This window comes from Schistocerca americana, chromosome X (genome assembly GCF_021461395.2).
Source record: "Schistocerca americana isolate TAMUIC-IGC-003095 chromosome X, iqSchAmer2.1, whole genome shotgun sequence".
NCBI lineage: Eukaryota > Metazoa > Arthropoda > Insecta > Orthoptera > Acrididae > Schistocerca > Schistocerca americana.
In genome coordinates this window covers 967,430,910-967,457,128 of record NC_060130.1, presented here as the reverse complement: position 1 = coordinate 967,457,128, position 26,219 = coordinate 967,430,910, and the positions used below count along the sequence as shown (strand labels likewise).

Sequence of the window (26,219 nt, the reverse complement as noted above, 5' to 3'; positions counted from 1 at the left end):
TGAAAGCAAGGGCATATAAAGACATGCTTTATGCATGACAGGCACATACTTCTCTTGTTATTATCATAGGCACTTTCCTTGTCACTTCAAAAGTTTTTGTGGATTGTAATGATTTGCCCATTCTTACACTTCACTTGAATTTCTAATAAACGAATATTTTTGTAAATGTAATTATTTTTGCTTCAAAAGCAATTTTGTGTTGATTATTCTTGTCATTCGTGGCTCACATTTACCAAGAATTGTGACACTGATTTCTTCTGTGTTCGAAAACAATTTTATTGCGTTTGACGATTTACTGTCACTCTTGTGTGGTTTTCCCTTATGCTACAGTTGTGGTGGCTTATTTGGTGCATTAAATAATGTAGTTATTACATTGCATATAGGTTTCTTACGTTCCATTTTCACTGGTTTATCTGAAAGTGTAGCGAACAATACTCTGCTTTCTTGGGTAGAAATGCGACGTCTTTCTGCAAAAGGTCAGGTCTTGTGGTGTATACTAGCAATTTTTTGTTATTAAATGAGAAAAACATTATCCAGCAAATGTCTGTGCGTTACAAGAGAATCATAAACAGCCTATGCCGTAAACAGTTTCCTACCTCCCTACATCCTTAGAAAACCAAATTAAAACAAATGTGGTGTCTTTTTTGTTGTCTATTTTTAAGGCTTTACATACGCTCCGTGCTCTAAAAACTACTTTAAAAACAAAATATAAAAGCTATTATTCCGCAATCATCCTATATCGTGTTCAGTAGGGTTGCTTGCTGGCCGCTTGGGCCGCTGCTATCGCTGTGGGTAACAAAAACGAGATGGAGTGTCGCGACTTTTAAGTTAGACTGTGGTGCAGCTGTCTTTACGAGCAGCGGGTTGAAGATCTTTGCTACTGTCAGCGATGTAGCGCTTGGAGATTGACAATTGCATTTTCCAGTAGTACTGGGGTGGTTGTGACAGTAATGTAAAGTGGTTCTAAGGCAATACATATTTTGTGATGATGAAACAGAGAGCAATATTTATGTATTAGCAGTGTTGTTCATAACTGTTAACCATGTCTACTGGAACAAATTTGGTTGTTCCAGTAGTACTTTGGGGTAAACACCCCCCTACACACTGCATTTCGTGTGTAATGTTGTCGAGAGATCAAAAAACATTGATCACCGGCTGCTATGACGGACAGATTTGCTTGTGGCAAATGAATCCTGATACTTTGAAGGTAATGTCGCAGTGAACAATTGCAAGCACGATCTAAGCGTGCAACAATGAAGGCTGTTATGTCTCTGTATTAATAAATTTTAGTGAATTTTTTTCTTTCCTTGCTGTTACGAACGCATGGCATAAGATATGCAAGAGAGTGGAATATATTACTTTATATATATAAAAAGAAACATTGATACACTTACTACTGGCAAAAGTAAGGACATAAATTTTTCGTCGACAGGTCAAAAAATGTGGCTTTTGGAAAAGATTTTAGGAAATGCATACATTACTAAATACAGCTTGTATGCTTCACCTTGTGTTGTTGTTTTGTTTCTAAAAAAAGTGTGGTATCAAAATCGGACGACATATACATAAAGGGTAGTGAGCAATTAGGCATAATATAGCATATAAGATTTTGACAGCATTTCTAGGGCTACATAATCAATATTGATAGTGTAGCATAGAAACATAGTTACATATTGACTGCTGCAGTAAGATGGAAACCTTTGTGATGGCGTTAAATATCTTATTTCAAATGGCTTCTTTGTATCGCCAATTGCTGCTGCTAGAAACCCCTGTCTAGGTTAAGTTGATAACAAAACTAATAATTGATTTGATTAAAACTGAGTTTCGTCTGAATCCTACATTGATATTTTATTTCAGATGTTTCCCAGATGCCTTCTTGTTGGCCATACTGCCCCCGTCTTGTGCCTTGCAAAAGCAAGTGTTGTACTAGATAATAATTACATAGTTAGTTCGTCAGAAAGTGGGTAAGTTTCTGTTGAATGAGAGTACGTTATGGAATGTTATCAGCCATTATTTCTAGCAATTAGAGCCTCTTTTACATTTAATATCAACTGTGTACAAATTTGCTTCAAGTGTTTGTTTTCTTGTGTGTTCAGTTAAATTCTAGCTTCTTAATTTTGTACGTTACTGTTGATAGGCAACTGACATTTTTCTTCTGGATTCTTTATTTACTATTAAAAAAAATACTTCTTGCAGAGAGATGTGCTGCTGGGATCTAGTTGATGGAAAATGCAGAGAGGTGGTTAAGCTAGCACATGTGCACACAACTATTCAGGTAGGTTGTCATAAACTGCATTACATTACAGTAGTTATATTTCCCTAGATCCTATGTTGAGTGGTCTCAGGGATGTGGAAAGAAGTCAAGACATTTAATTCCTGAACAGTGAAATGACATTACTGTATGACAGTGGTGATTATAATTATAGCTAAAACTAAAACAATGATGGAGTAGGAGTTGCCTATCAAAGTTATTTAATTCAGTCTTACACTCCACCATATTGTGTGTAACATTTAATGTGCCCTGGTAGGTTGTTGAAAATGTGTAACCATTTCTCTCACTGTTGTGCTATTGTTAATCCCTTGAAGTCCTGGTAGCTTAACACACAAACCAGAAAACCTCTTAAATCTATTTGTTACATTAAAGTTTTCATAATGTTTCTTCAAGTCTTCATATCACATAATAGACTGACAAAAAGTCAGGGGGAAATATTTCGTGGTTCATAGTGGCATTAAATTATGAACTGCCAAGGAATATAGGAAATTTTATTGCCTGCAATGCTGAAATGTGGTAGCACAAAAGGGTCAAGTGGTATCCAAGCCAAATTTCACACACTGCATAAGTAGACTATAATGATATATATCTCAAAATTTCAGGATGTTATTGCCAGAAATTCGTGTACAATGGAACTTTACAGACGTATTTGGTGATGTGGCCATTGTTCCACAACAAAATTTTGTAAAAACATATCATAAACTGTTCTGCCTCTTCTTATCCTCTCCCAGAACTTTTTAATCACCAAGCAACAACATATAGACAGATTTACACAACCTATCATTAACTGCTAAAAACCAGTTGATTGTGCTTCGAACAGAAGTTCTCCCACACTTTAGCTACTGTACTCTGTACATTGAGTGGCAAATTGTACTGTCTTCCTGATGCTGTGGTAGGAACTGGAACTGTCATAAGAATATGTTCAAAAGGAATCAAACACCTGTCTGCCAAACGTGGCCAATGAAATGATCTTGCTGGTCCTGCTGGTGCCATGAAGTTCACAAATACATCACCTTCTGCTTCACAGCACTCTGCAACACATCATAAGTACCATTTGTCATCGCACATAGCAATAACATAGCAATCTGGTTGTATGTTGCTGCTTTTGCTTCTGAAGCCTGAGACACACACTGTGGAGACACGTTGAGCATGAACCTATAGTTATAACCGGACAGTCTGTTCATCTGCACATTGAGTCCACTGGAGAGAAGTGATGATGGCTCCTTGTGCCTGCAACAGTTTTAACATGTTCTAGTCTGCTTTTTAGTAACTCTTCGACTGATTTCACCTCATCTTTCGAAACGTAGAATGATTGTATGCCAGAGGTATTTTTCTGTACCCAGGTAAATAATTGAAGAGTTGTTAGAATGTGACCTTCTGTAGGGTGCTGCAGACTAGCTTGTGATGTCATGCCCTTAATGATAGCACAATACCATCACATACATTTTTACCATGACTTGTTGCGAAAAAATTCCATTCTGCGTGAATCTGAAAATAATGGTAATGCATGCATAAATTTTTGATATTTTTACAGTTTTTGTACTGACTAGCTGCCCCATCAGTGAAGTATTTCGCAAAGTGTATGTGAGGCATCTTGTTTTTCACATATGCCATGACAGTGCGAATGTGGGCATGAACTGCAGTGGCATCATGAATTAAACAGTCGCTAAAAACGCACAGGTTCATGACGGACACATCACATGATTCACCTCTATAGTAAATCGCAAATGGCTGGAGAGTTGCATGACTGTAGTCCCAATGATATCCTTGGATGGCATCTTGAACTATAAATGCATAATTTTCAGAAAAGTCTAGTATTACTATAATTTCATCTTGTTTCAAATTATCCTTACAAAACTGGAGATAAGCCAATTGTGCTGTTGCTGTGAAGCTGTGTGTGGTCAGTTTGTCCGTTTTTTTGACAACACATTTCAACAAAATCTTCCACTGTACTTTGTTTTGTTTCAAGCCTCGTGCGATCCATGTGTGTCCATTTTTTATAAGAAACAAGTTCGTCATCCATAAGGAGTTCACCATACAGTTTATTCATGTGTTCTGCAAGATTTGCCTTACCAGGACACTTTCCACACCTGTGTATCATGCACTGGTAGGAACTGATGTCACACACTAGCAGCTTCATTGCACCTTTTTAATCCAGACCAGAATCATTTATAGCAGCAAACATCAGCTTAGCAATTTGATGGGTCTCGCATGCACAAACATTGTGTGTGCCCCTTGCACTTACAGGCACAACCCATTTTGGCCGAAGATTGAAAAAAGATGATAAACCTACTTTGGTATTTGGGATACTTTTCCTTGAATTCTACATATAGTTCTGATATGTTGCATAGCAACAGTCTTTCTTTGCATCTGTACACATACATTTCCCATTTTTCACTGTTACATAGTCTTTTTTTCCAGGCATTATTCGGCGGTAGTCATTATTTTCATAAAACTCCGACACTAGCACCTTTATTTCTGAACTCAATTTCTTACCCTCAGCCTGCTGAAGTTGTGGAAGCACTCCTTGGGTTGATTTTATTTTCCTAGTTTGCTTTAATATAGGCCTATATGTAGAAACATTGAATTCCTTTGCAGTGTAGTCAATAGACCAGCTGGAAGGTGCAGGGGTAAGAATAGCTACTTTTTTCTAGTGTGTGTCAGCTATTTTGTGTTTTAATTCCATTTGAGCTTCTTGTAGTTTTCTTCTACCATAGCTGGACCTGTCTCTTTTCCCAACTTTGTGTGTCTTCATGGGAGACAAACCAAGAGCAGTCACTGAAGTATTAAACTGCTCATCCACTGTGGTTGTAGGTGGCAGATACTCTTCGTCACTGTCATGTAAATCATCAGAATATTCTTCATTTTTTAGAAGTGTAACACACCTGGAACATAACTTTTGTCCTGGTTTCATGTTAAGTCCCATGCACTGATTCACTTTCAATGCTGATTTTATATCAGTTTCTCTGAGGCTACACTTCACTGTCTTCTTATGAATCCGAAATGGATCAAAACAACTTTTTTGTAGGAAAGAATACTTATCCAGAAATATATCATATGATGATAACAAACACTGAAGTTTGTTGGAACTGTACTTCTTGTGCCCACAGAGTGTATCGCGGATCTCCATAGCAACAAATCTTGGTCCGATTCGTCCAGATCATATAGTACAAAGTGAATGCCACACTTTGTTCCATATGTTGTTTTGATGTTCAGATGCTTGTGCTCTACCAATACTGCAACTTGTTTGAACAAAAGCACCACTAGTACAGTCTTCTGCCTCCATACTGACTTTCCACAACAGTACTGACCAGTCTGAACTAGAATCTTAAAAGCATGAATAACCTATAATTGTGGCTTGTTTCCTTTCTTGTTCCTGCCTAACAATGACTCATCCTGTCCCTGAAAGCTACCATTGTTTAAATTTCTGTTGCCTAATGGTTCCCAACAATTGATGCAGCTTTATCTGAAACAAGCTGTCTGCATCATCACTTTTACTTGCTAAATCGTGTTAAAAGAAATGTAACCAAGTACATCTGTCAACGTTTATTGTACGCAAATGCCTTGCAATAACAAGTTGAAATTTTGCCACATATTATATTATGGTCTACTTATGCAGTGTTTGAAATTTGGCTTGGATATCACTTGTCCCTCTTGTGCTACCACACTTAGAAAATCCATGTTTTTCAGGTAATTTTTCAAATTTTTGTATTTTTGTGTGCATGTAACTCCATTTTTGTGACTGATATGGGCAAGATGAGTTCTGTGTGTTTAGGCCACATTAAGCTTACCACAAAAAATTATACCCTTTTTGAGTGAATTATATTTGGCATAGAGGGCACCTAAAATACGTTCCTTTTAACATATTACATTTTTTAATCACATTTTTGAATTTTTTATTTTCCTTCAGAAATATGTCATTGGTGTTTTGATTCATAGTGTGTGTTCTCTAAGTGGATGTTACTGGGTTGTAAAAATTTCACTGGACTGTGCAAAATAGTTCCAAAGTTATTAAGACCTGAAGTTGGGTCTGAAGACAGATTGCCAGATGCGGGTTGCAATTTTCGGGTCATGCCACCTTCTTTCACAAGCCATAATTCTGGAACTAATTGGCAGGGGAACTTAAAATTTTGTACATGAGTGTTCCACACTTGGTAGCATTGGTGTGCTAAATTTCAGCCAAATCTGAGACAATCAGCTGGAACATTTTCTCAAATTGGTTGAATTGACATGGAATGACCCTATAACGTGAGCAAAGAATATAAATTCATAAGCTCACAAAACTTAATATTCCTCTGAAATCCATGATGCACAAAAATTGCAGAGTACCTTCAAAAGTTTTAAGGCTCAGTGGAAACAAAAAAGTTAAATACAATATTTTTTGTCAGTGTGTGCTTGTAATGTCACAGCAGATTATGCAGGGCAATAGTTTGCCGACACACAGACTGAAACATCATAAAAGTAGTAAGAGATGAGTCTTACAGGATTGACAAGGCTGTTTATAAGTGTAACTTAAGAACAAGTCCAGAAGTGAACTGAAAGCTTGGACATGTACTGTATAGATACATATGGTACTACAGTGCCAATACGTGCACATATTGCTTGAAACTACATTGTTTACTAAGTTTTAACTTGAACATCGACATAAGAAAAATGAGGATAATGGAATATAGTCGAATTAAATCGGGTTATGCTGAGGGAATTAAATTAGGAAATTAGGCACATAGAGTTTTGCTATTTGGACAGCAAAATAACTGATGATGCTTGATGTAGAGAGGATATAAAATGTGCCTGGTGATGGAAAGGAAAGTATTTCTGAAGAAGAGAAATTTGTTAACATCGAGTTTAGATTTAAGTGCCAGGAAGTATTTTCTGAAAGTATTTGTGTGGAGTGTAGCCAGATATGGATGTGAAATGTGGACGATAAATAGTTTAGATGAGAGGAGACATGTGCTACAGAAGAATGCTGAATATTAGATGGGTAGATCATGTAACTAATGAGGTACTGAATAAAACTGGGGAGAAGAGGAATTTGTGGCACAACTTGAATAGAAGAAGGGATTGGTTAGTAGCACATGTTCTGAGGCATGAAGGGATCACCAATTTAGTACTGGAGGGAAGTGTGGAGGGTAAAAAAACCAGAGGGAGACAGATGTATACAATAAGCAGATTCAGAAGGCTGTAAGTTGCAGTAGTTACGCAGAGATGGAGGCTTGCACAGGATAGCGTAACGTGGAGAGCTGATTCAAATGAGTCTTTGGACTGAAGACAGTGACGACAACAACAACAAAATACCCAAATAATAGTCAGTCCCAAATTTGAAGCTATTTTCCATAACAATAAATCAGTTTCTGTGGCACATGATACAAAGCGGAAGTTAAAAATTAAAGAAATCACATTTGTTGCATTTTCCAACTTGTAACCAGTCACCTTCCAAACTAACCTAGATCCTAGGCCACATTGCTGATGATTCTGTTATTTAATCTTCATACCAAATATAGTAAAAGTAATATAAAATCCAAACAAACATTTTAGCATTTTGTTCTGTCACTGATCTCAAATACCTGTGCATGCTTGCTTATACTGGCCACACAAACCACAGCCAGTCTGTGGCCTCGCTTATTCCAGTCTTCCACACCTTCCTGTCAGCTGCATCTTCATCTCCCAGACATAGTATCTGCATGTCTCCCATAGTATTAGCCTTCCATCTCGTTCTAGGTCATTCTAGCGGTCTTTTTTCTTCAGCTTCTCCATCCATCACTGCCTTTGTTACAATGTTCTCCCCACGCCTCTTCACATGTCCATACTACCAGAGTCTTTTAGTTTTCACACTCACTACGATGTCAGTTAGTGTGTGTAATTGTTTGAGATATGTTTTTCATTATTCTCCACTTTTCATTTTCTTTCATTGGTCCATATGTTTTTCTAAGTACTTTCTTTTCAAAAGTGATGAGTTTTCCCTCCCAAGGTCCATGTCTTGCTGGTTTGATGATGGTCTGATATAGTCTTAATTTTGCCTGCCTGGATTGTAATTTAGATGTTATGATGTTCTGTGTAGCTCCTGTATTGTTAGGTCCCTGATTGGTAGATGGTTTGGTCCTAACTAAGATCTTCTTCCTATTACCGTGTACTTTGTTTTATTTTCATTTATTTTACATGTATAGTTGCATAGGACCAAAGTGAGGAGCAAATCTCCAAGGCCCTGGAATGTCAGTACATGAAATTACAACATAAAAGTAATAACAGATAAAAAAAAATTATGAAACCAAAAAAGGATGAGTCCTAAGTTTGTGTAAATGCAATCGACAGTGTAACACAGGAATCGGCTTAACTTTTCTAAGAACTCCTTGACAGGAGTAACCCATGAGGCAACTCTTCAGTTTAGATTTGAAAGTGCATGGATTACTGCTAAGATTATTGCATTCTTGTGGTAGCGTATTCAAAATCTATGCAGGAGTATTGATTTCATTGATTGATTTTAACAGGAGAGATAAAACAGCTAGGTCTAACCCACCACTGCCCACACTGAAACTAGGTTTATTGTGCAGTATTGCTCCCTGTATATCTAGTAAAGCCAACCAGTGCCCTTAAATAGTGCAAGGAGCCCCTCTACCAGTTTTTGTTACACACAATTTCTTCAGGTCTAGTTGTCCCGAAGATTCTGTATCTTTTACTCTCCAGTGCCATGCATTCAAAGATTAGGTGTGATGCAGTTTCTTCACCCTCATCACAGATCCTACATTTAGGGTCCTTTTCCATTATACCCATTGTGTGTAGGTGTTTTTTGAAGTTCCCATGGCCAGTCATCAGTCCAGTCATGAGTTTGATCTCTTTCCTGTTCAATCCCAGGATTACAGAGCTTCTTTTAAAACATGGCTTAGGCATCATTACCTTACCATGTTTTTGTTTATGGACCTTGGTCCAATATCCTACGTGTTGTTTCCTAAGCCAGTTCTGTATTTCTAATTTGATGTTAGCCTTGGTGATTGTCAAGACAGGTTCCGGTCCAATAAATGGAGTTGTTGCCCCCATCCTAGCCAATCTTATCAGCTTGTTCATTGCCACAGATCCTTGAGTGGCCAGGGACCCACACTAGGTACACCCTATTGCTTCCCCCTAGCTCCGCAAGAGCCCTGTGGCAATCCGCAACAATCTTAGATCTTGTTGCAGGAGCTGCCAATGATTTCAGGGCTGCCTGGCTGTATGAATAGATGTAGATGCTACGGTGATTGTAGCACCTACTCATATTCTCCTCCACACATGCCCTGATTGCAGTAATTTTGGCTTGGAGTACAGAGACCAGTTTCCCTAGAGATGCTGCTCTCCAGTCTTGGCTGAACCCCGTACAACCATGCCCCAACGCCTTGATCAGTTTTCGACCCATCGGTGAACCAAACGATGTCCCCCATACGGTGTTGAACTGTTTTCTCCCACTGCTCCCTGCTTCCAATTATTATGTTGTAAGGCTTGTCGAAGCCGTTCAGAGTTATTATATAGTCAGTGGGCATTTCCCCAGCCATACCTATATTTACCTCACTCACTATGTTAGTGTGTGATTCTGGATATCCAAATGAGACCCAGTTTTGGCCAGTTTTAAGTCTATGTGCCCCAGCTGCTGCCTCCATCTTAACCCAAAGGTGAAGTGGAGGCATATCCAGCATTGCTTCCATTCCAGCGGTTGGTGTGCTGCTAATTCTGCCCGTTATGGCTAAGCAGGCCAATTTCTGCACCTTAGCAAGCTCTTTAGCAGCAACCTGCTGTTCTACCTTCTTCCACCACACTACGGCCCAAAGGAAATCCTAGGTCTAACCACTGTGGTGTATATCCAGTGCATACCCCTGGGGCTTAGGCCCCAGTTTTTGCCACAAGCCCTCCTAGTACTCACTAAAGTGCTTTTTGCCTTGGAGCAGATACTCTTAATATGATGCAGGAGTATACAGCACGCCTTTCTGCACAAGTCAAGAAAGTGTGCTCCAAATGCAGATTGGATTTCTGCCTAATATTAACTGAGTGAAAGCTGCTAATTCTTGGGAATAAGCTGATATTGTTAATAAGAAATGACAGTAAAGAATTATAATGCGTTGATTTTGAGAAACGAGTGTCAGAAACCCAGACTAATGAACAGGGGTCGACAAGAGGTTCGCGAACTTACACCACTTATTGCCCAAATCACCAGTTTCTGTGCCAAAAATATGCTTTGAGAATGGGAGGAGTTACCCCAAAATATAATACCATAAGTCATAAGCAAAGTAGGTTACTTTTCATGTTGAATTATCGCTTGCTTCAGATACCATTCAAATAGTAAAAATGGCAGTCCTTGAACAAGATCCTGGACGTGGGCTTTCCACAACAGTTTACCTACTTTCTTAGCTTCTTGCATCAGTACAGTTCCCATTTTTCTCCAGGCCTTCCATGTTCTTTCCTACCACTGTAATATCATCTGTGAAAGCCAGAACATTTTTTTTTTTCCCCCTATGGTGATTCCTGCACATTCTTGTGTTACTCTCCTCTAGGTGGTGTTGAGTGCCAAATTGCTCAACATGGAGATGTATCATGTCCGTGCCTCACTCCAGTTTTTATGTCAAGTGTTTCTGAGAACTCACCCCCCCCTCCCCGGTACTTTCAGTGTACACTTTGATACCATCACAAACATTTTAGTTAGTTTTATCAGTATGTCCGGTAGCCCACACACTTCCATTATACTCAACTCTCCTCTCGCTATGCTGTCATATGTTTAATCGAAGTCTATAAACCTACAGAAGTATCCTCATTGTGCTCTCAGTTCTTATCTAGTATTTGTCTTAGTGTGAATATTGGATCAGTTATTGACTTATCCTTCCTGAGCCTCCTTGTGCTGTGTATGGATTGAGCCTGTTCACGATAATGCTTGATGTTATTTTATAGCACGTACAGAGGAGTGATATTCATCTATAGTCATGTGTCAACATTGACTCTCTTCTAGTATACCTGCTCACAGAGGGACACATTGACAAGCTTGGAAAATTGATATATTTTTCAATAAGCACTGTCATTGCTCATGAGTGGTTGCCATCATTCCTTCCACCTAGACAAATGTTTAAGTTTAGTCATTTTAATTTCATTGTGTTGTCATTGTAGTTTTATGTTTGATGGAGCCAGTGAAAGTCTGTGACTCCTAGTAATTTCCTAAAAATCAGTTATTACTGTCCACAGATAACTGCTACATGCATACTATTCAAGTAGAATTTTATTTTTTTCTTTCCTGTGACAGAGAAAGAATTGTTTTGGGAGAATACAGGTTGTTGAACAGAATGAGCTAAGCTACTATCTCCTTAGTAAAAGTGGGAGTGAGATTACTCAAAGTAGGGCAGACGTTTATCACTTGTGCTTTGCAGTATTGTTGGAAAAATGTGGTATTTCTTAAGCATTCAGCCTTTCTTGTAATTGTATCTACATTGTACCCTACAGCTTATGCAATTTTTCAGCTTACACAAAATATGTAATAGCTAAAGAAAAGGATAAACCCTGACAGATGACAACTATGACAAAAACTCATAAATTGAGATTTTTCACAGGCTCTGTTCATTGTCAATCGAGACATTTAGTCTTTGTACTATGCTTCCTAATGTTATGAACTCATATTACATGTAGACTGAAATACTCACAGGAAATATTTCATATTTGTATGTGAGTGGGTAATTAAAAAAAAAAAAAAAACTTATGTATTTTTGCTTTTAGGCATACCATATGTCAGGCTGTGATGATGTTCGTCTATTCTGCAATGGATATTATTCTGAAATTTTAGTAATGGATCCATTTAGTTTGGAAATTCTCTTTACTCTGTCATCAAGGGTTAATCCTGACTGGATAAGTGCCGTTCATGTTCTTCGTCCAAACAAGAGAAAAGGCAAGTGTCAAGTAAATTTTACATCAGTTCATTTAAGCAGCTATTAGTATATAATTGCTTTTGTAACTGAAATTTTAAATAAGGCTGACCTAATCCAGAATACAATGAATTCAGTGTCTACATTATGAAGAATAAAGGAGAGAATGAGTTGTTGCTTTCTGTTAACGTTTACAGTAACATAATCAAGAAGTATTCTGGTTATTCTATGAATGAGTAATCTTATACAAGTGCTGTCTGTCAAGTAAGTTCCAGTGATTTCTCCATGTGTGGGTCCACAACCTTGACACAATTTCCGAATGCTAAGACCACTTTAAATATGCACCATAGGCTGTAAAATTTTTCATACAACTTTCATTGCATTGTGGATTTCTGTAATTACACTACTGGCACATTTTGATCTGTGGAAACACTGAAGCCATGTTTCTCCATATTGTCCTTGGCTCTTCCCACTCTGGATTGTAATCTGTTAAGTAACTTCCACATCATCCAGCTTTCGCTGGCTGAGGGGTAGATTGTGGTTGCTGTCCTCTATCTGAAAAGTTGTTCTCTCCATCATTCCAACCTCACCTAAGCTGCTTAGATGATCATGGGACATAACCCGTGGATTGCAGCCGTTCAGGAGTAGTAGTATGCCCAAGCAATGGATGGCTGCTGTTCTGCTCCACTTAACATCTCTTCCTTACAGCAGCTGTGTAAAAATGGTGGCACTGGTCCATCTGGGTAATAAAGTTCACTTGTTGCAGTAGGCTTAAGGCAACCAGTACTCAACCTACATTCTTAATTTAATGCTGTATCAATGTGCTGGTATACAGTGATTTATACCAGACCAGAGAGGCATATTCCAGTGCATAAAAACGTAATTAAATTCCAGATAAGAATTTTTTACCAGTTTTCAAATCACTGTATTGTGTGAAGATAAACATTTTGTTGCTCTTAGTGATTTTTTGAATGAAGAGTCCTGTCAGGTGTTACTCCCAGGTATTTTTGAGCGTGCCAAGAAATACATTAAGCAACAGTTGAACACTAATCTGCCAAATTTTAGGCAGTCTGAAGAATACACACACTTTCCAAACATGAAAAATCATTAAATAGCTTTGGTTGCAATTTTCATTTGTGAAAATTTTGATGAGTATTTGGAGAGTTTAAATATGTTTCAGTTGAACAGAATATACTTTCTCATTTAAGAAGAAATTACTGTTTAAAGAACTTCCCCCAGAATTATGTTTGTTGTTACTCATTTTGATTTTTAACTTCCTGAAACTTGATTGTAGATTGACATCATATGGTAACACCAGTTATAGAATCTTGTTATTTAGTTTTTTAACTGAGGCAGAGTTCTGTCATTAATATTTAGCAGGTAACTAATGCAATTAGATGTTATAATTATATCTGCTGTCTCTTACTAAACAATGAAAGCAAATATAATCAATGTACTATCTGTTTGAAAATGGCAATGGACTACAGTGCTGAAGAGCTCACAATGGGAATTAAGTTTTCAGTTCATTACACATTATTCTGAAGAAGGGAAAAAACCAGTAACAAAGGACTATTGATGATAATAGTTTAGGGTCTTAAATTTTCTACAGGTTTTCAGTGTCCTCCAAGGTGCAATTGTGTTGCATTGCTGTTGATTTTCTGCAACCATTATTGATTTTCTGAGCAGTGTGATTAAAAGGCCATACTCACAAAATTATTTGGTAGACCAGGTGACTGCAGGAGATTTAATAATCACTTTAGCCTGATTTCTGTGCTGGCATTATTCTGTGGTAATCTGTAACATACACTTGCTTTCTAACATGCAAAGTGCAGCATAACCTCTCTTCTTGAGTTCTGGTGCAGCAGACTGTTCTGTAAGGACCTAAGATAACTTTAAAGTAGGGCATACCACTAGTCAAACTAGCTACAGTGGCACAAACACTGAGTTGGTGAGTGGATGTGGTAGTTGTATTATAAACTGTTGCACCTCTGACTGGTGAGGTGCACCAGCTGCTCACATCAGTGAACCATTCTGAATGACTATAAATAGTAATAGATCACTCCAATAACAGAAAACTAAATGTCATGCACAATGCTAAAGTTATTATAACTGAGCATTATTTTATGAAACTTCTTGCAAATTGTGCACTTTTTGTGTGTACATGTGTTTACTCACTGGAAATTGGCAGAGTTTGATGATGAACAGAATGTGTGCAGTGACTTTAAATTATTTGTTTGCTTGTTTTATTGTAGATGATGTAGTCCTGGCATTGACTACAACTGGAACTGTGAAAGTTTGGACTTTGTTGGGCCAAGAAACTAAATCCCAAGAACCTCTATATGAAAATGAGAGCAAACAGATTCGCTGTTTGAATGCCTTGTCTATGACATGCTGCTCCTATAATCAGCGCACAGTATTGATTGTGTGTTCCAAATTCTGGCAGGTAACTTTACATGGATTTTAAGATTTGTATTTAAAATTCATACTTGAGAAATAAATTGTCTAAAAATTCTGTTAATTGCAACAGTTTTGTAGTATTTCTTAACATTTTTTTAAAATTTTGTGTCCTTGTGGAACCTGATACTGGAGAAAAATATTGACTGTAGATTTTTTTTTTTTTTTTCATGTAACACTCAGCCATTGATGAAGTATATGTTACAGCCTACTTGAAGTTCTAGTAAAATAAGTTATATAATATAAATTGTGTTTTCCCTATTATTTAATTCTGGAAAATGCTAACAAAGGTGAACTTGCATGTTCACTAAAATATTAGCATCATATTACACAGCTTTCAACTTGTATATTGGATTCCTATTACAGTGACAGTTGAGCAAGCTGTTAAATCAATGTCCCGTGGAGCACAGGCATACATTACCTGATAGATGATGCTATTGCCTATTGTTTCCACTTGTTCTATCACAAGTGCAAGCTGTTTGCCCACACCTGCCTGTGTGCACTGTGGCTTGCAGTTGCTTAGGCTGTCTCTCCCCACTGCTTGACTCTCCATGCGTAAGTTGTTTGCCCACCCCTGCCTGCAGGCACCTGGCTACCTGCAAGTGGGCACTCAAGTTGCAACAGCCTGCAGCACTAAGAGAGATGGCATAGTGGTAAGATATCAGCCTTGTATTAAAGAGGATGGTGGGTCAAATCCCCATCTGTCCATCCAAAGTACACTTAAGTTGCTTAAGCTAAATGCCAGGATGGATTCTTTGAAAAGGACACAGCCAATTTCTTTCCTCAATGTGAGCTCATGCTCAGTTACCAGTGACCTCACTGTTATCTTGGTACTGAACTGTAATCTACCTTCTGTTTGAAAGAGTGACTAATATGGTTGTTACATTCAAATAATGTAGATTTTATATTATCATGTGCATTAATTCAAACTTTAATATCTACAGTCATTGATTCATTTGTGTACAGCCATTTTTTCTGCAATTCCTTTTCTAAGAAATAATGGACATATTTGCATAATACATAATTGCGATAGATTTCTGATACGATATGCTTACTGATCTTTTTTATTTTAATCAAGAAAAATGTGTAAGATAGAGAATGTTGCTAATGGGTAATTTTGAGGTTTATCTTATCTGGAGTTGCAGAAGGGTTTCTCTCAGAAATTTCTAAAGCCAGTGTGAAAAAGAACAAAAATCTGGTTATTTGCCAAGAAGTTCTGAAGAATAGGAAACATTGCCAACCAACCATGTTCTCGAAGACCAGCTCTGCCGCAAGAGTCTGTTTAGTGAATCTGAGAAATGACTGAAAGAAGTCTGAACTGGTCAACTTGTTGTTTAAGCAGCAAGCTTGATGTGTCAAAATCAATGATTTTGAAAGATTTACACTTTATGCCAAAGAAAAAGGCATACCACATTCAGATACTTCACAAATTAGCCTGAATATATGCAGCTCAATACCGTATTTGCTCGAATCTAAGCCACACTTTTTTTCCGGTTTTTGTAATCCTAAAACCCGCCTGCGGCTTAGAATCGAGTGTAAAGTAAGCGGAAGTTCTGAAAAATGTTGGTAGGTGCCACCACAAATTACTTCTGCCGTCGAATTATGTAGCGCTACACAAGAATGCTTTGCAGGCACAAAGATAAATACTGGCGTCTCCGCCCCAAGTTTAGACCACTGCATTTTCATACATTATCCAATGAAGTAAATACAGATTCCGTATTGTTCATCTTCAAATGTAGCAGCATTTCAACGTACAACAAAAATCCGACTGGCAAGACTGTTTGGGATGTTTGTCAATATGCCCAACTCTACGTTCTAAATTTTTACCTACCTGTGACGAGATCGTTGCTAATAAGAACTTTTATGAATCGTGAATCACATGCAGTATTCTCTTCACCAAAAGAATAATACGAATATAAACATTTTTCCATGTATTCTTTCGTGTTTGCTGCTATCTCATTTAAATCCTGTCTGCCTAATAAACTACGAAACTAGAGTGAGACAACAGCAAAAGCGGAATAATATACATATCATGTCATGTTTATATTTGTATTATTCTTATGCCTAATAGTGATACAGTGAGAAATGAAGCATGGAAATTGACAAGATTTTTAAATCTAAGATGACTAATTTCTGTGCAGAATGTAATGTACTACAGAGGCGTCTGCAAAGATTTTAAAACGGAGAAAAATTTTTGCTAAACTCTCGTTCAGAACATCTATCATATGCAGTCTTTTATTTGGTTCTTGTTGATCATTATCCAAGAAAGCAGCAGTGTAAGTAACAACAAATAGCAGTCTCTTGCCATTGTTTTGCTAATGAGATGATTCCTCTTTTTGTTAAATTGTAAACGGCGGTAGCACGCACAAAAGCAAGCCATGCCGCAAGCAGCAACAGTTCGTAAACACTCATTATCAGAATGCTACAAACAATGCACGACACAGTACAGTAATGCATTTTCAGCTTAGAGTGACGTAAACACCTGTAACAAATAGAACGGCACTTGTCAGATCAAAGAAAAGCAATCAATTCAAAGCAGACGAAGCACGTGAAAAAGGAATGGTACCCATATAAATACGGACGGAGCACCTGACGCATAGCAATGGCTACATGGTAAAGCTTAACTGCTAAGCTTAAGACTTGAACCAAACTACTGTAGCTGTATCGTCATTCATTTGACCTAAATTGTGTCTCATATTACAGTGGACCAACTTTGTTTCGATTTGGAGGTGCGGCCTAAAACTTTTCTCTCCCCTTGAATTTCGAGTCTCAAATTTCAGGTGCTGCTTGGATTCGGGAATTTTTTTTTTTCCTTGATTTAGAGTCTCACTTTCCAGGTGCGGCTTAGATTAGAGTGCGGCCTAGATTTGAGTAAATATGGGCTCTCTTGTTAAAATTTGATAGAAATTGCACACAATCAATCTCAGGGATCACATTTTATTTACTGATGAGGCCACATTCGGCATCTGTGGCAAAGTTAGCAAGCGTAGCTGTTGCATAAGGAGTAACAAGCCACCTCATGCTATTGCTGAATGCAAACACACACATTTAAAGTGAATGTGAGGCCTGGATTCATGAAGACAACAGTTTATGGACCCTTCATCTTTGCAGAAGAGTTACAGGAAAGATTTGCTTTGATATGCTGGATCAATGCCTGGAACCACACCCAGCAAGAAGTCATTGCTTACACTGTTGTGTCCCAATGGGATGTAGCATCCCCTCATTTTACTCTCATAGGAAGGACTTACTGCTACCTAAATCAAAGTTTCATCAGATAGGCAGAGGTTCAACAAAATTATGTCCATCCTGTTCACTTGATTACTCCCTTGGAATTCTTCAGTTAGTAGTACATAAAGACAAGGGTGTAGAAAACAGTTAACAGATGTACAGGATCTAAGAGCTTGAATCCAGGATGCAGTGTCAGCTGTTCAGCAAGATTTGCTTCATAATGTATCCAGGTCTACTCTTTAATGACGGAAGTAATGCTTCGAAATGGACAGAGGCCAAGTTAAAGTGCATTGAAAATGTCTACGTAGATTGACAGTGAACATACATGTGTATATTGTGTTAATCAGGACTCAATGATCACCCTGTATAAAACATTTAGGTTCAGACTGAGTACTATACATCAGTGGAACACAGCAATTTGGATTCGTATGGATTTAGTCTATATGAAGTTAAGCTATAAACATTTGCCATCCAGCAGCTTAGTGAAAATAACGGATAACTCATTTAGTGAATGTGATTGCACAGGGTTTCATGAAACAAGATTTGTTATGGCAAACATGAGAAATATCAATATTTTAGTAATTTTGAAAACACTCTTTATTACTCACTACAAAGTAATTGCGGTAAGTGACTGAATATTGACTTAGGTGATTGCTCATTCAGTTGATGTGTAGGTGTTTTGGAAGTTTCAGTTCAGATTAAGATAAGAATTTTTCCTCTGTGACTATGCCATAGGAGGAAAGCAAAACCATCCAACTGAATGGCAGAAACTTACTCCCCTCAGTTCCCAATTTGCATTCTGACAAATGTAAGGTCTTTTTAACCTACTAAGCTGACATTCTATGTGGATTATGTTGAAAATGTATTAGGATAAACCTCTTCCCTTAGTAAATTCTGAAGTGAAACTGTTTTTATTAAAATAACGAATCCTACTTTAGGGTTACTGTTCTGTACAAAAAGCTTGGTGCTGCACTGTTACTCTAACAGCCCATAACAGCATGGTAATTGAATTCAGTTTTTCACAGGGACATAATGCTGCAAATAGATGAAGAACTATGAGATTGCTGGGAGCAACAAGGGATCCATTTCACATGTCACGTATGTTGAGGGCCACCAAACGAGGTTGACACTGGGGCATTCAACCTTACTTTAAAAGTGAGGTCTCACTGCGTGAGAAATTCAGAATGATCGTCTAAAATGATGTAAAGCTGTATTTCCTACCCCTAATGCTGTGCTTTAAATGCCAGTCCTTCAGACTTTGGTCTTCCCACTGTATGACCAACCCAGTTTGTGGGCTGTAAGTGGCTGTTTCTCCATCAGTTGTGGAGAAAGTCACCCTTCCTAATCCCCAAAGTGTACTACTGTAATTAATGATTGGAAAAATATGGGAAGATAAGATCACCTCTCGTATTTTGAAGTTTGGAAAAAAATATGGTCACTTATATCGTGTCCCAATGGTGTCAACTTTTGCCATGTTATTTGCCAGGCCATGGGTGATGTAGGCCTTCCTTTGTTGTAGTTCCTGCAACACTATCATCGGGGACCTGTATTCTCTCACCCCCTAGAAATCCACACAACAGTGATCCACCACCAGCCAGTGTCTGAAAGAGCCACAGAATGCAGATCCTAGGTCAGCCTGCTCCTCTTCAGTTCCTACGCCTGCAGCAGATAAGCCCTTGTAAGAGTCCCTACCCTCTAAAGTAATTACAGAGAAAAAGAAGAAATCTCGTGACAAAGCTGCTCTAATGCAACCCTACCCGTGATGGAGATCCTCAGGTATGACCGGTCCCCTTGGCCCCCTTCATGCCTAACCGGGATGCTTTTAATGTGATAATTCTGTGGAATTGAAGTAGGTATTACTGTCACCTTCCGAACATAACAAAAACATCTTCCTGTTGTGTGATCAGTTTTGCTCTCCAGAAAACACATTTCACTGATGACCAGTCTCCAACCCTTAGAAGTTACCGTGCATTGTGTTGGAACCAAGCTGGCTCATATGATGGTTTTGGCCTTCTTGCTTGCTATCACTGTTTACTTCAGCCCCAAGTCATGCATTAAACCTGCTGATAGTGCTTAATCTAGGTAGATGGCTAAAATGCGCAGTTGTAATGGCAGGTGATATTAATTTTTTCCTTCAGTATTTTGTTTTATTTATTATGTTTAGTAATATATGTCAGTATATTGAAATAGTACATCTACCGAAACATAAATGTTTCGCTGTATTTTTGTATCTCTTTTCTATGAGAGCGCCTGTTTTCGACTGTCGAAACTGAACAATCAAGGAGTATGGCAGCGATGGATAAGAGAAACATACATTTGATGTGATGGTGTGACTGTTGTGTTGATTTTTATGTGTGAGAACAGGGATAAATCATTTACGAGGGTTGACTGAAAAGTAATGCCTCTGCCTTCGTAACTCTTCAACAGTTGGCAACATTGGTATGTGGCAGGGACTGGCTTGTTTCGTAGCCTCTTCTCTACAGCTCCAGTTGGTGGGAAGCCTTAGCATTGAACAGCTGTGTTGTTACAGTGTAAAGCATAGAACCCTGTGCAGACAGTGTGCCAATGCGATTTAAGCAATGTGCAGTCATTGAATTCTTGACAGAAGGTGTCACTCCAAAGCAGATACATCAGAGAATAAAAGCAGTTTATGGTGATTGTGTTGATGTGAGTACCGTGCGTTTTCATTCTCGTAACACGAGAGGAGTTCATGGCAATTTTCAAGTCTGTGCACTTTCATTTCAGGAGTCAGTATCAGGGGTACCCATCATGCACAGATATTCAGATAGCCAAGGAAAGCAGTAATGTGACCCACATATTCTTGTGAAATGTCGCTTGTGCTTGAAGTTTCTGATTGATACGACAATTGTCCTGAATCAGTCTGTCAACATTTTGCTTGTGAAATTCACTGCTTGCTGTCACAGGACATCCAAATCTTTGTTTGTCACGCAGGTCAGATGTTGCCGCCTCAACATCTTTAAACTTACTCGCCCAACAATGCACAGTACTCACATTAACACACGCGCCATAAACTGCTTTCATTCTCTGATGTGCAGGGTTATGTACTTCACACTGTAACAACACAACTGTTCAGTGCTAAGGCTTCCTGCCAAGTGGAGCTGTAGAGAAGAGGCTACAGAACAAGCCAGTACCTGCTGTGTACCAATGCTGCCAACTGTTGAAGAGTTACGAAGGTGGTGGCATTACTTTTCAGTCAATCCTTGTAAATTAGTATGAGCATTGTATCAATGTGAACTACAGAAAGTCAGCAATTAATGTTACGTGAAACGTATGGTGCACTTCTAATCTTGGATTGACTGTGTGGAAAGTTAAACAATGTGTGTTCACGATATGAACTTCACACTTAAAGGACTGTGCTTTAATATGAATAATCTTTTAGGTGTGTCATACCAGTCATTGAACTGAAACCGTTTCGTGAATGCTGCAGAGTAGGACATTATATAGAGGAATATACTCCACATTTGTCAGTGCCTGTATTTTTATTTGTGCACACTGTCACTGCATGCTTATAATTGCTGCAACAGTAGAGGATTTTTGTCATTACTTGCAACAGATGTATAACTGATCTGAAGACATTATTTCCAACATAGTCTCCAAATATCAGTATGCCATGTCTTTAGTTGGCAATCTCGTGGAAACCTACAATGAGGTGAGGTGCAGCCAAAATGGAGATTTTTGAAAAGACTGTGGAAGAAGGTAGGCAAGGCAAAGATGAAGGTAAAATTTATTGTTGGTAGGTTTTCTGAGAACATAAGCAACAAGCTGGAGAAAACGTGGAAAAAATAATAGATCACCTCTGCAATACAGGATTAAATGAAGTTGCTTGAAAAGAAAGTTCATGAAGGAAATATTGCTGTTCAACTTATGGCAATACACAGAAAAGGTATGAACAGTTGCAACAATATCAGTTCTATGAAAAGCAGAAAATGGCAGAACTGCTTATGATCCCTACATACAATGTCCAAAAGTAAAGCAGAATAGTATAAACAAAATGTGTGTTCCAGGCCATTGAAAATACCTTGCAAATAACAAAGGCAAAATGCGTGTGGCACAAAAAAAAAGGTTTTATTTGGTTGTGATTAAATGGGTCCAAAGTAATAATTATCAATATAAGGTTTGAAAATTTTGATGGTTTTGCAAAAAATTTTCTCGATAAATACTGATCCAGAGCTAAGCAGGAAGCAGTAATAATAGTGTGTAAGAAGTAAACCCATATATCATTGTCAGTAAGGGAAAACACTAAAAAAGTATTGTGAAGAATTGTCCAAAAAACATACATTTGTAAAATTTCTGGACAGAAAGGAATACCATAAATTTATTGATGGAGAAAGTATACTAAAACGAGAGAGCAGCTCTGATAGGTAGTAACCATAATCTATCATAAATTTTAGGAAAGAGTAGGAGAAATTGAAGTGGCAAGGAGATGGTAATCCCAGACATAGTGAAGGGTTACAGGGGGAGAGATGAATCTGTGTGTATGTGTAACTGTTGGAATGGATTTATTGGGAGAGTTTAGAGCTGATATAGATTGTGGTCAATATACAGTGGAACTGAGAACAGAAGACATATGCGTCAATGTACAGTGTGCTGGGTTTAAGCAGTACTGTAGGTAGCTTAAACGTGTCAGCTATCTGTAGGAGGAAAAATAGAGAAGGAAGAAAATAATGATGAATGGGGCTGAATAAATGGATAGAGAGCTTAATGATGATTTGGAAACAGTAATTACTCAAGTGGAAGGTGGCAATATGTCAGACAAGAGTGAAGAGAACTACTATGGGTGAATAGAGTAGTATTTTGTAAGAAACAAGGTGTAGTTAAAATTTTTGAATGTGTTTGTTGTAGAATCGCATGAACCATTTACAGAAAAGCAGTATTCCATACCATCCTCAAACTGGAGCTGTAGAAGAGAAAATTGAAAGAATGTTGTATTGAGGTACAATAGTGTTACCAATTAATATGTAAATCTTTTGTTGGTGAAAGAGAAAAAGTACACATACTGATAGATGCGAAAAATTGTGTATTTTTACGACTTATTGCCACATTCACATGGTGTGAGCACTGTGAGTTGCTTAACATCATTTCAAGCATTAAGGAAACTGAAATGACTACTTACATTGAAGAAAAAAAAACAGAATTTGTGTAGAGAGAAATTAAGTTTTGGGGTGACTGCGTACCACTGAAGGTGTGAAACCTTCCCCAGAAAAAATTGAGGCCATGAAAGTTCAAAATCAAAGAACAGAAAACAACCCACGTCATTTTAGGGATGTGTAGCTCTTACAAAACTATCCAAATTTGGACAGATTACTGAGCCCAATGCAAAAATAAGAATAGAATGATGATGCCAGGAAGCATAAGAGAATTTAAAAGAAGCATTTAGAGAATATGTATTACATCATTACATCATTCAGATCTGAGCAGGCATTTCTGCAGTACAGCCAGAAATGGGTATGGTTTAAGAGTCATCTTTTTTAAAGTTTGGTGATGAAGAGAACAAAGATATTTGGCCAGTTGCATTTGCAACCTGAATTTGACTAGGTACATAAAGAATTAGTGAGAGCACCTAGCCTTAGTTTGAAGTTTCCAAAAACTTCGTGTCTATTTCTGGAGGCATATGACATGCGTACACTGAGCATAGAGTATTAGTGTTCCTGAAGAAACTCGAAGTGGCTCATGGGAGACTAACTCGGTGGACAGTGTACTTACAAAAGTTACAATTTGAGATAATATACATTAAAGGAATACAAAATAACATGCCAGATGCACTGTGCATAATACATATAAGAGAGGATTGGGACGATAAGATAGGACATATTTCAAAGCATGTTGTTCTCAACATGCTTGGAAATATTTTTTTAAAGCAATCCCTGAAGAAAAGAAAATTATAGATCTATGGCAAAACGTGAGGAGGTATCAAAAGAGATGGCATATCGGAATACTAAAGCAAAAGTTGGAGGGTAAGGACAAATACCAAATTTCCAAAGTTTTATAAAATGCCATTTAAGTTAGGGGCATGTAAGTATAAGAAAATGTGTGGCAGAATGGAGAGAATCTGTTCTGATATGATGATAAAAAGAGTATACCATAGAATACAGACGTGTTAGAGATGTCACAACGTATAGGTGAAATATCAGACCAGCAGGTTACCACAGCAAAATATCCAACCAGATGAACGAAAAGATACTTTGCTTGTAGATTTTTATGGTCCATTGCAAAAAAAATGAGAGGCGGCTTTGGTTATATTTTTGTTTTTGTTTGCAAGTGTTTTCAAAAATCTTTCAGGTTTATATCCCTTGAGAAAGGCAACATGTAAAGAAATAATTGAAAAAAGATCACCTGTGAAGTATGGTAAACTTACATAAATATGGAATGATATTTTCACTCTGTAGCGGAGTGTTCGCTGATATGAAACTTCCTGGCAGATTAAAACTGTGTGCCAGACTGAGACTCGATTTTGGGACCTTTGCCTTTAGCAGGCAAGTGCTCTACCAACTGAGCTACCCAAGCATGACTCATGCACCATCCTCGCAGCTTTACTTCTGCCAGTACCTCATCTCCTACCTTCCAAACTTTACAGAAGCTCTCCTGCGAACCTTCATTTACTGTCTGTAACCCTGAGTTATATAATGAAGCTTTCACTGACTGGGAATTGCTTCAGGCTCTTGACTCATCTCACTATATGGCCGAAGGCTTTGATTTGATTCATAATCAGATAATCTATTATCTGAATGCAACCTACACTTTCCGTCTCCTTGTGGTCTCCAACCATATTTAGCTAGAAGATGTTTTCTCTTCGCAATGGAGAGGTAGTGTCATTATCCAATCTTTAAACGAGGCAAAAACTCAACTTCTATTGACCAGTTAGCCCCACCAATGTGCTCTGCAAATTGCTTAAAAGAATGGTAGTCCAATGATTATGATGGGTTCTCGAATCTTGGAGCCTTTTGTCCTCCATCAGTTTTGTTTCATGGAGGGATGATCTAAAACTGACCATCTGCTTACATTGGAAACAGCAATCCTACAAGTTTTTTTTTTAAATAACATCTCGCAAAGCTTCTTTTTTACCTGTGTAAGGCATATGATGCCACTTGGCTCCATCACATTGTACTACTGTCCATGACTGGGGCTTCTGATGCTTCCTACAGCTTTTTAATTCATGGAATTTCAGTTCTCAGGTTGTATTAGGTCAGTGTTGGTATGTCACTCAGTTCCACTGGGTCCTTCAGGATTCTGTGCTGAGTGTTGTACTCTTCCTTGTTACCATAAGTGAGGTAGTGACCTATGTTAGACCAGTGGTTAAATCCGTGCTGTTGGCCCACAAATAGCTGTAGCTCTGTCTGTAGCCTTGGCTGAACAACTGCAAGGAAGCATCACAATGGTCCTGTTTGGACCTTTCTCCATGGTCACCAATTATCTCCTGTGGAAACATTAGTCATACTTTACCGTCATAGTACCACAGTTCATTCTGACCCAAAACTGTACTTAGGTACCTAGTGCTTGGACATCGTTGCACAGTCTCAATTTTTAGGACTCCTCTCTTATAGAAAGCTGACTTGGCTGCCCCATGTTAGTCCACGGTAGACTTTTTGTGCGAAAACTTAATGCTCATTGCTTCCTCAGCTACACCTCTTGGGGTGCAGATTGCACTGCTGTACTCCATATTTGCTAGGCCCTGGCCTTTTCCTGATGAAACCGTGGTTGCCTAGCTTGAGATTGTCACATCATAGACTTGTAAATTATGTGATCCTGCACATCATGGAGTAAGACACTACTGGAGCCTTCTGGATGAGTGCTGTAGACAGTCTTGTTCAAGTGGGGATCTTCCCTGTTAAGTTCTGACCATACCCTATCTTGCTCACTTACATAATCATCGTGTAAAAATTTTCTAATGGTCCTCTTTTATAGAATTCTTCTTTCATGCAAGGTTTGTCAAACTGCTGATACTCACCCTTGGACCCTCTGCAGGGACCTCCCATAACCCCTGCTTAGAATGTGCTCCCTGTTCACTCTCCCTTGGTTATAATCCCATGTACTCTTCTTTGGGCAGTACCTATACCACGTACACTGTCCAGTCACATTAATGTGACCAACTGTCAAAAGCCTGAATAACAACCTTTTCAAGTGTGAGATGTGCACGAAGAGTAAGTGAGGTTCAGGAATGTACTGACAGGGATGTGGAGCCATGACAACTCCAGTGATGTGGTCAGCAATGCTAAATTTTTTCATTGAGGAACCCTGGTGCAAACAGTGTGATTGAGGTGGTCCCACAGATTCTCGATTGGGTTTTATATTCAGGAAGTTTGGTGGCCAGGAGCGAATAGTAATCTCATCCTACTGCTCTTTGAACCACACATGTACACTGTGAGCTGTCTCATGTTCAGTTGTCC

The 26,219-nt window shown here is 38.3% G+C and overlaps 1 protein-coding gene across 4 annotated transcripts in view; it reads left to right on the top strand.

Moving 5' to 3' along the window:
- Window positions 1-875: 875 nt before the first annotated feature.
- The window catches only part of LOC124554705 (WD repeat-containing protein 7), a 388,339-nt gene continuing 362,995 nt past the window's right edge, over window positions 876-26,219 (top strand). For all 4 annotated transcript variants that reach the window (XM_047128342.1, XM_047128340.1, XM_047128341.1 and 1 more), the window contains exons 1-5: window positions 876-1,207; window positions 1,855-1,961; window positions 2,194-2,272; window positions 11,987-12,155; window positions 14,385-14,575. In XM_047128342.1, coding sequence (XP_046984298.1) covers window positions 1,043-1,207; window positions 1,855-1,961; window positions 2,194-2,272; window positions 11,987-12,155; window positions 14,385-14,575 — 711 coding nt within the window. In that variant the 5' untranslated portion in view covers window positions 876-1,042. The remainder of the gene's footprint in view (window positions 1,208-1,854; window positions 1,962-2,193; window positions 2,273-11,986; window positions 12,156-14,384; window positions 14,576-26,219) is intronic.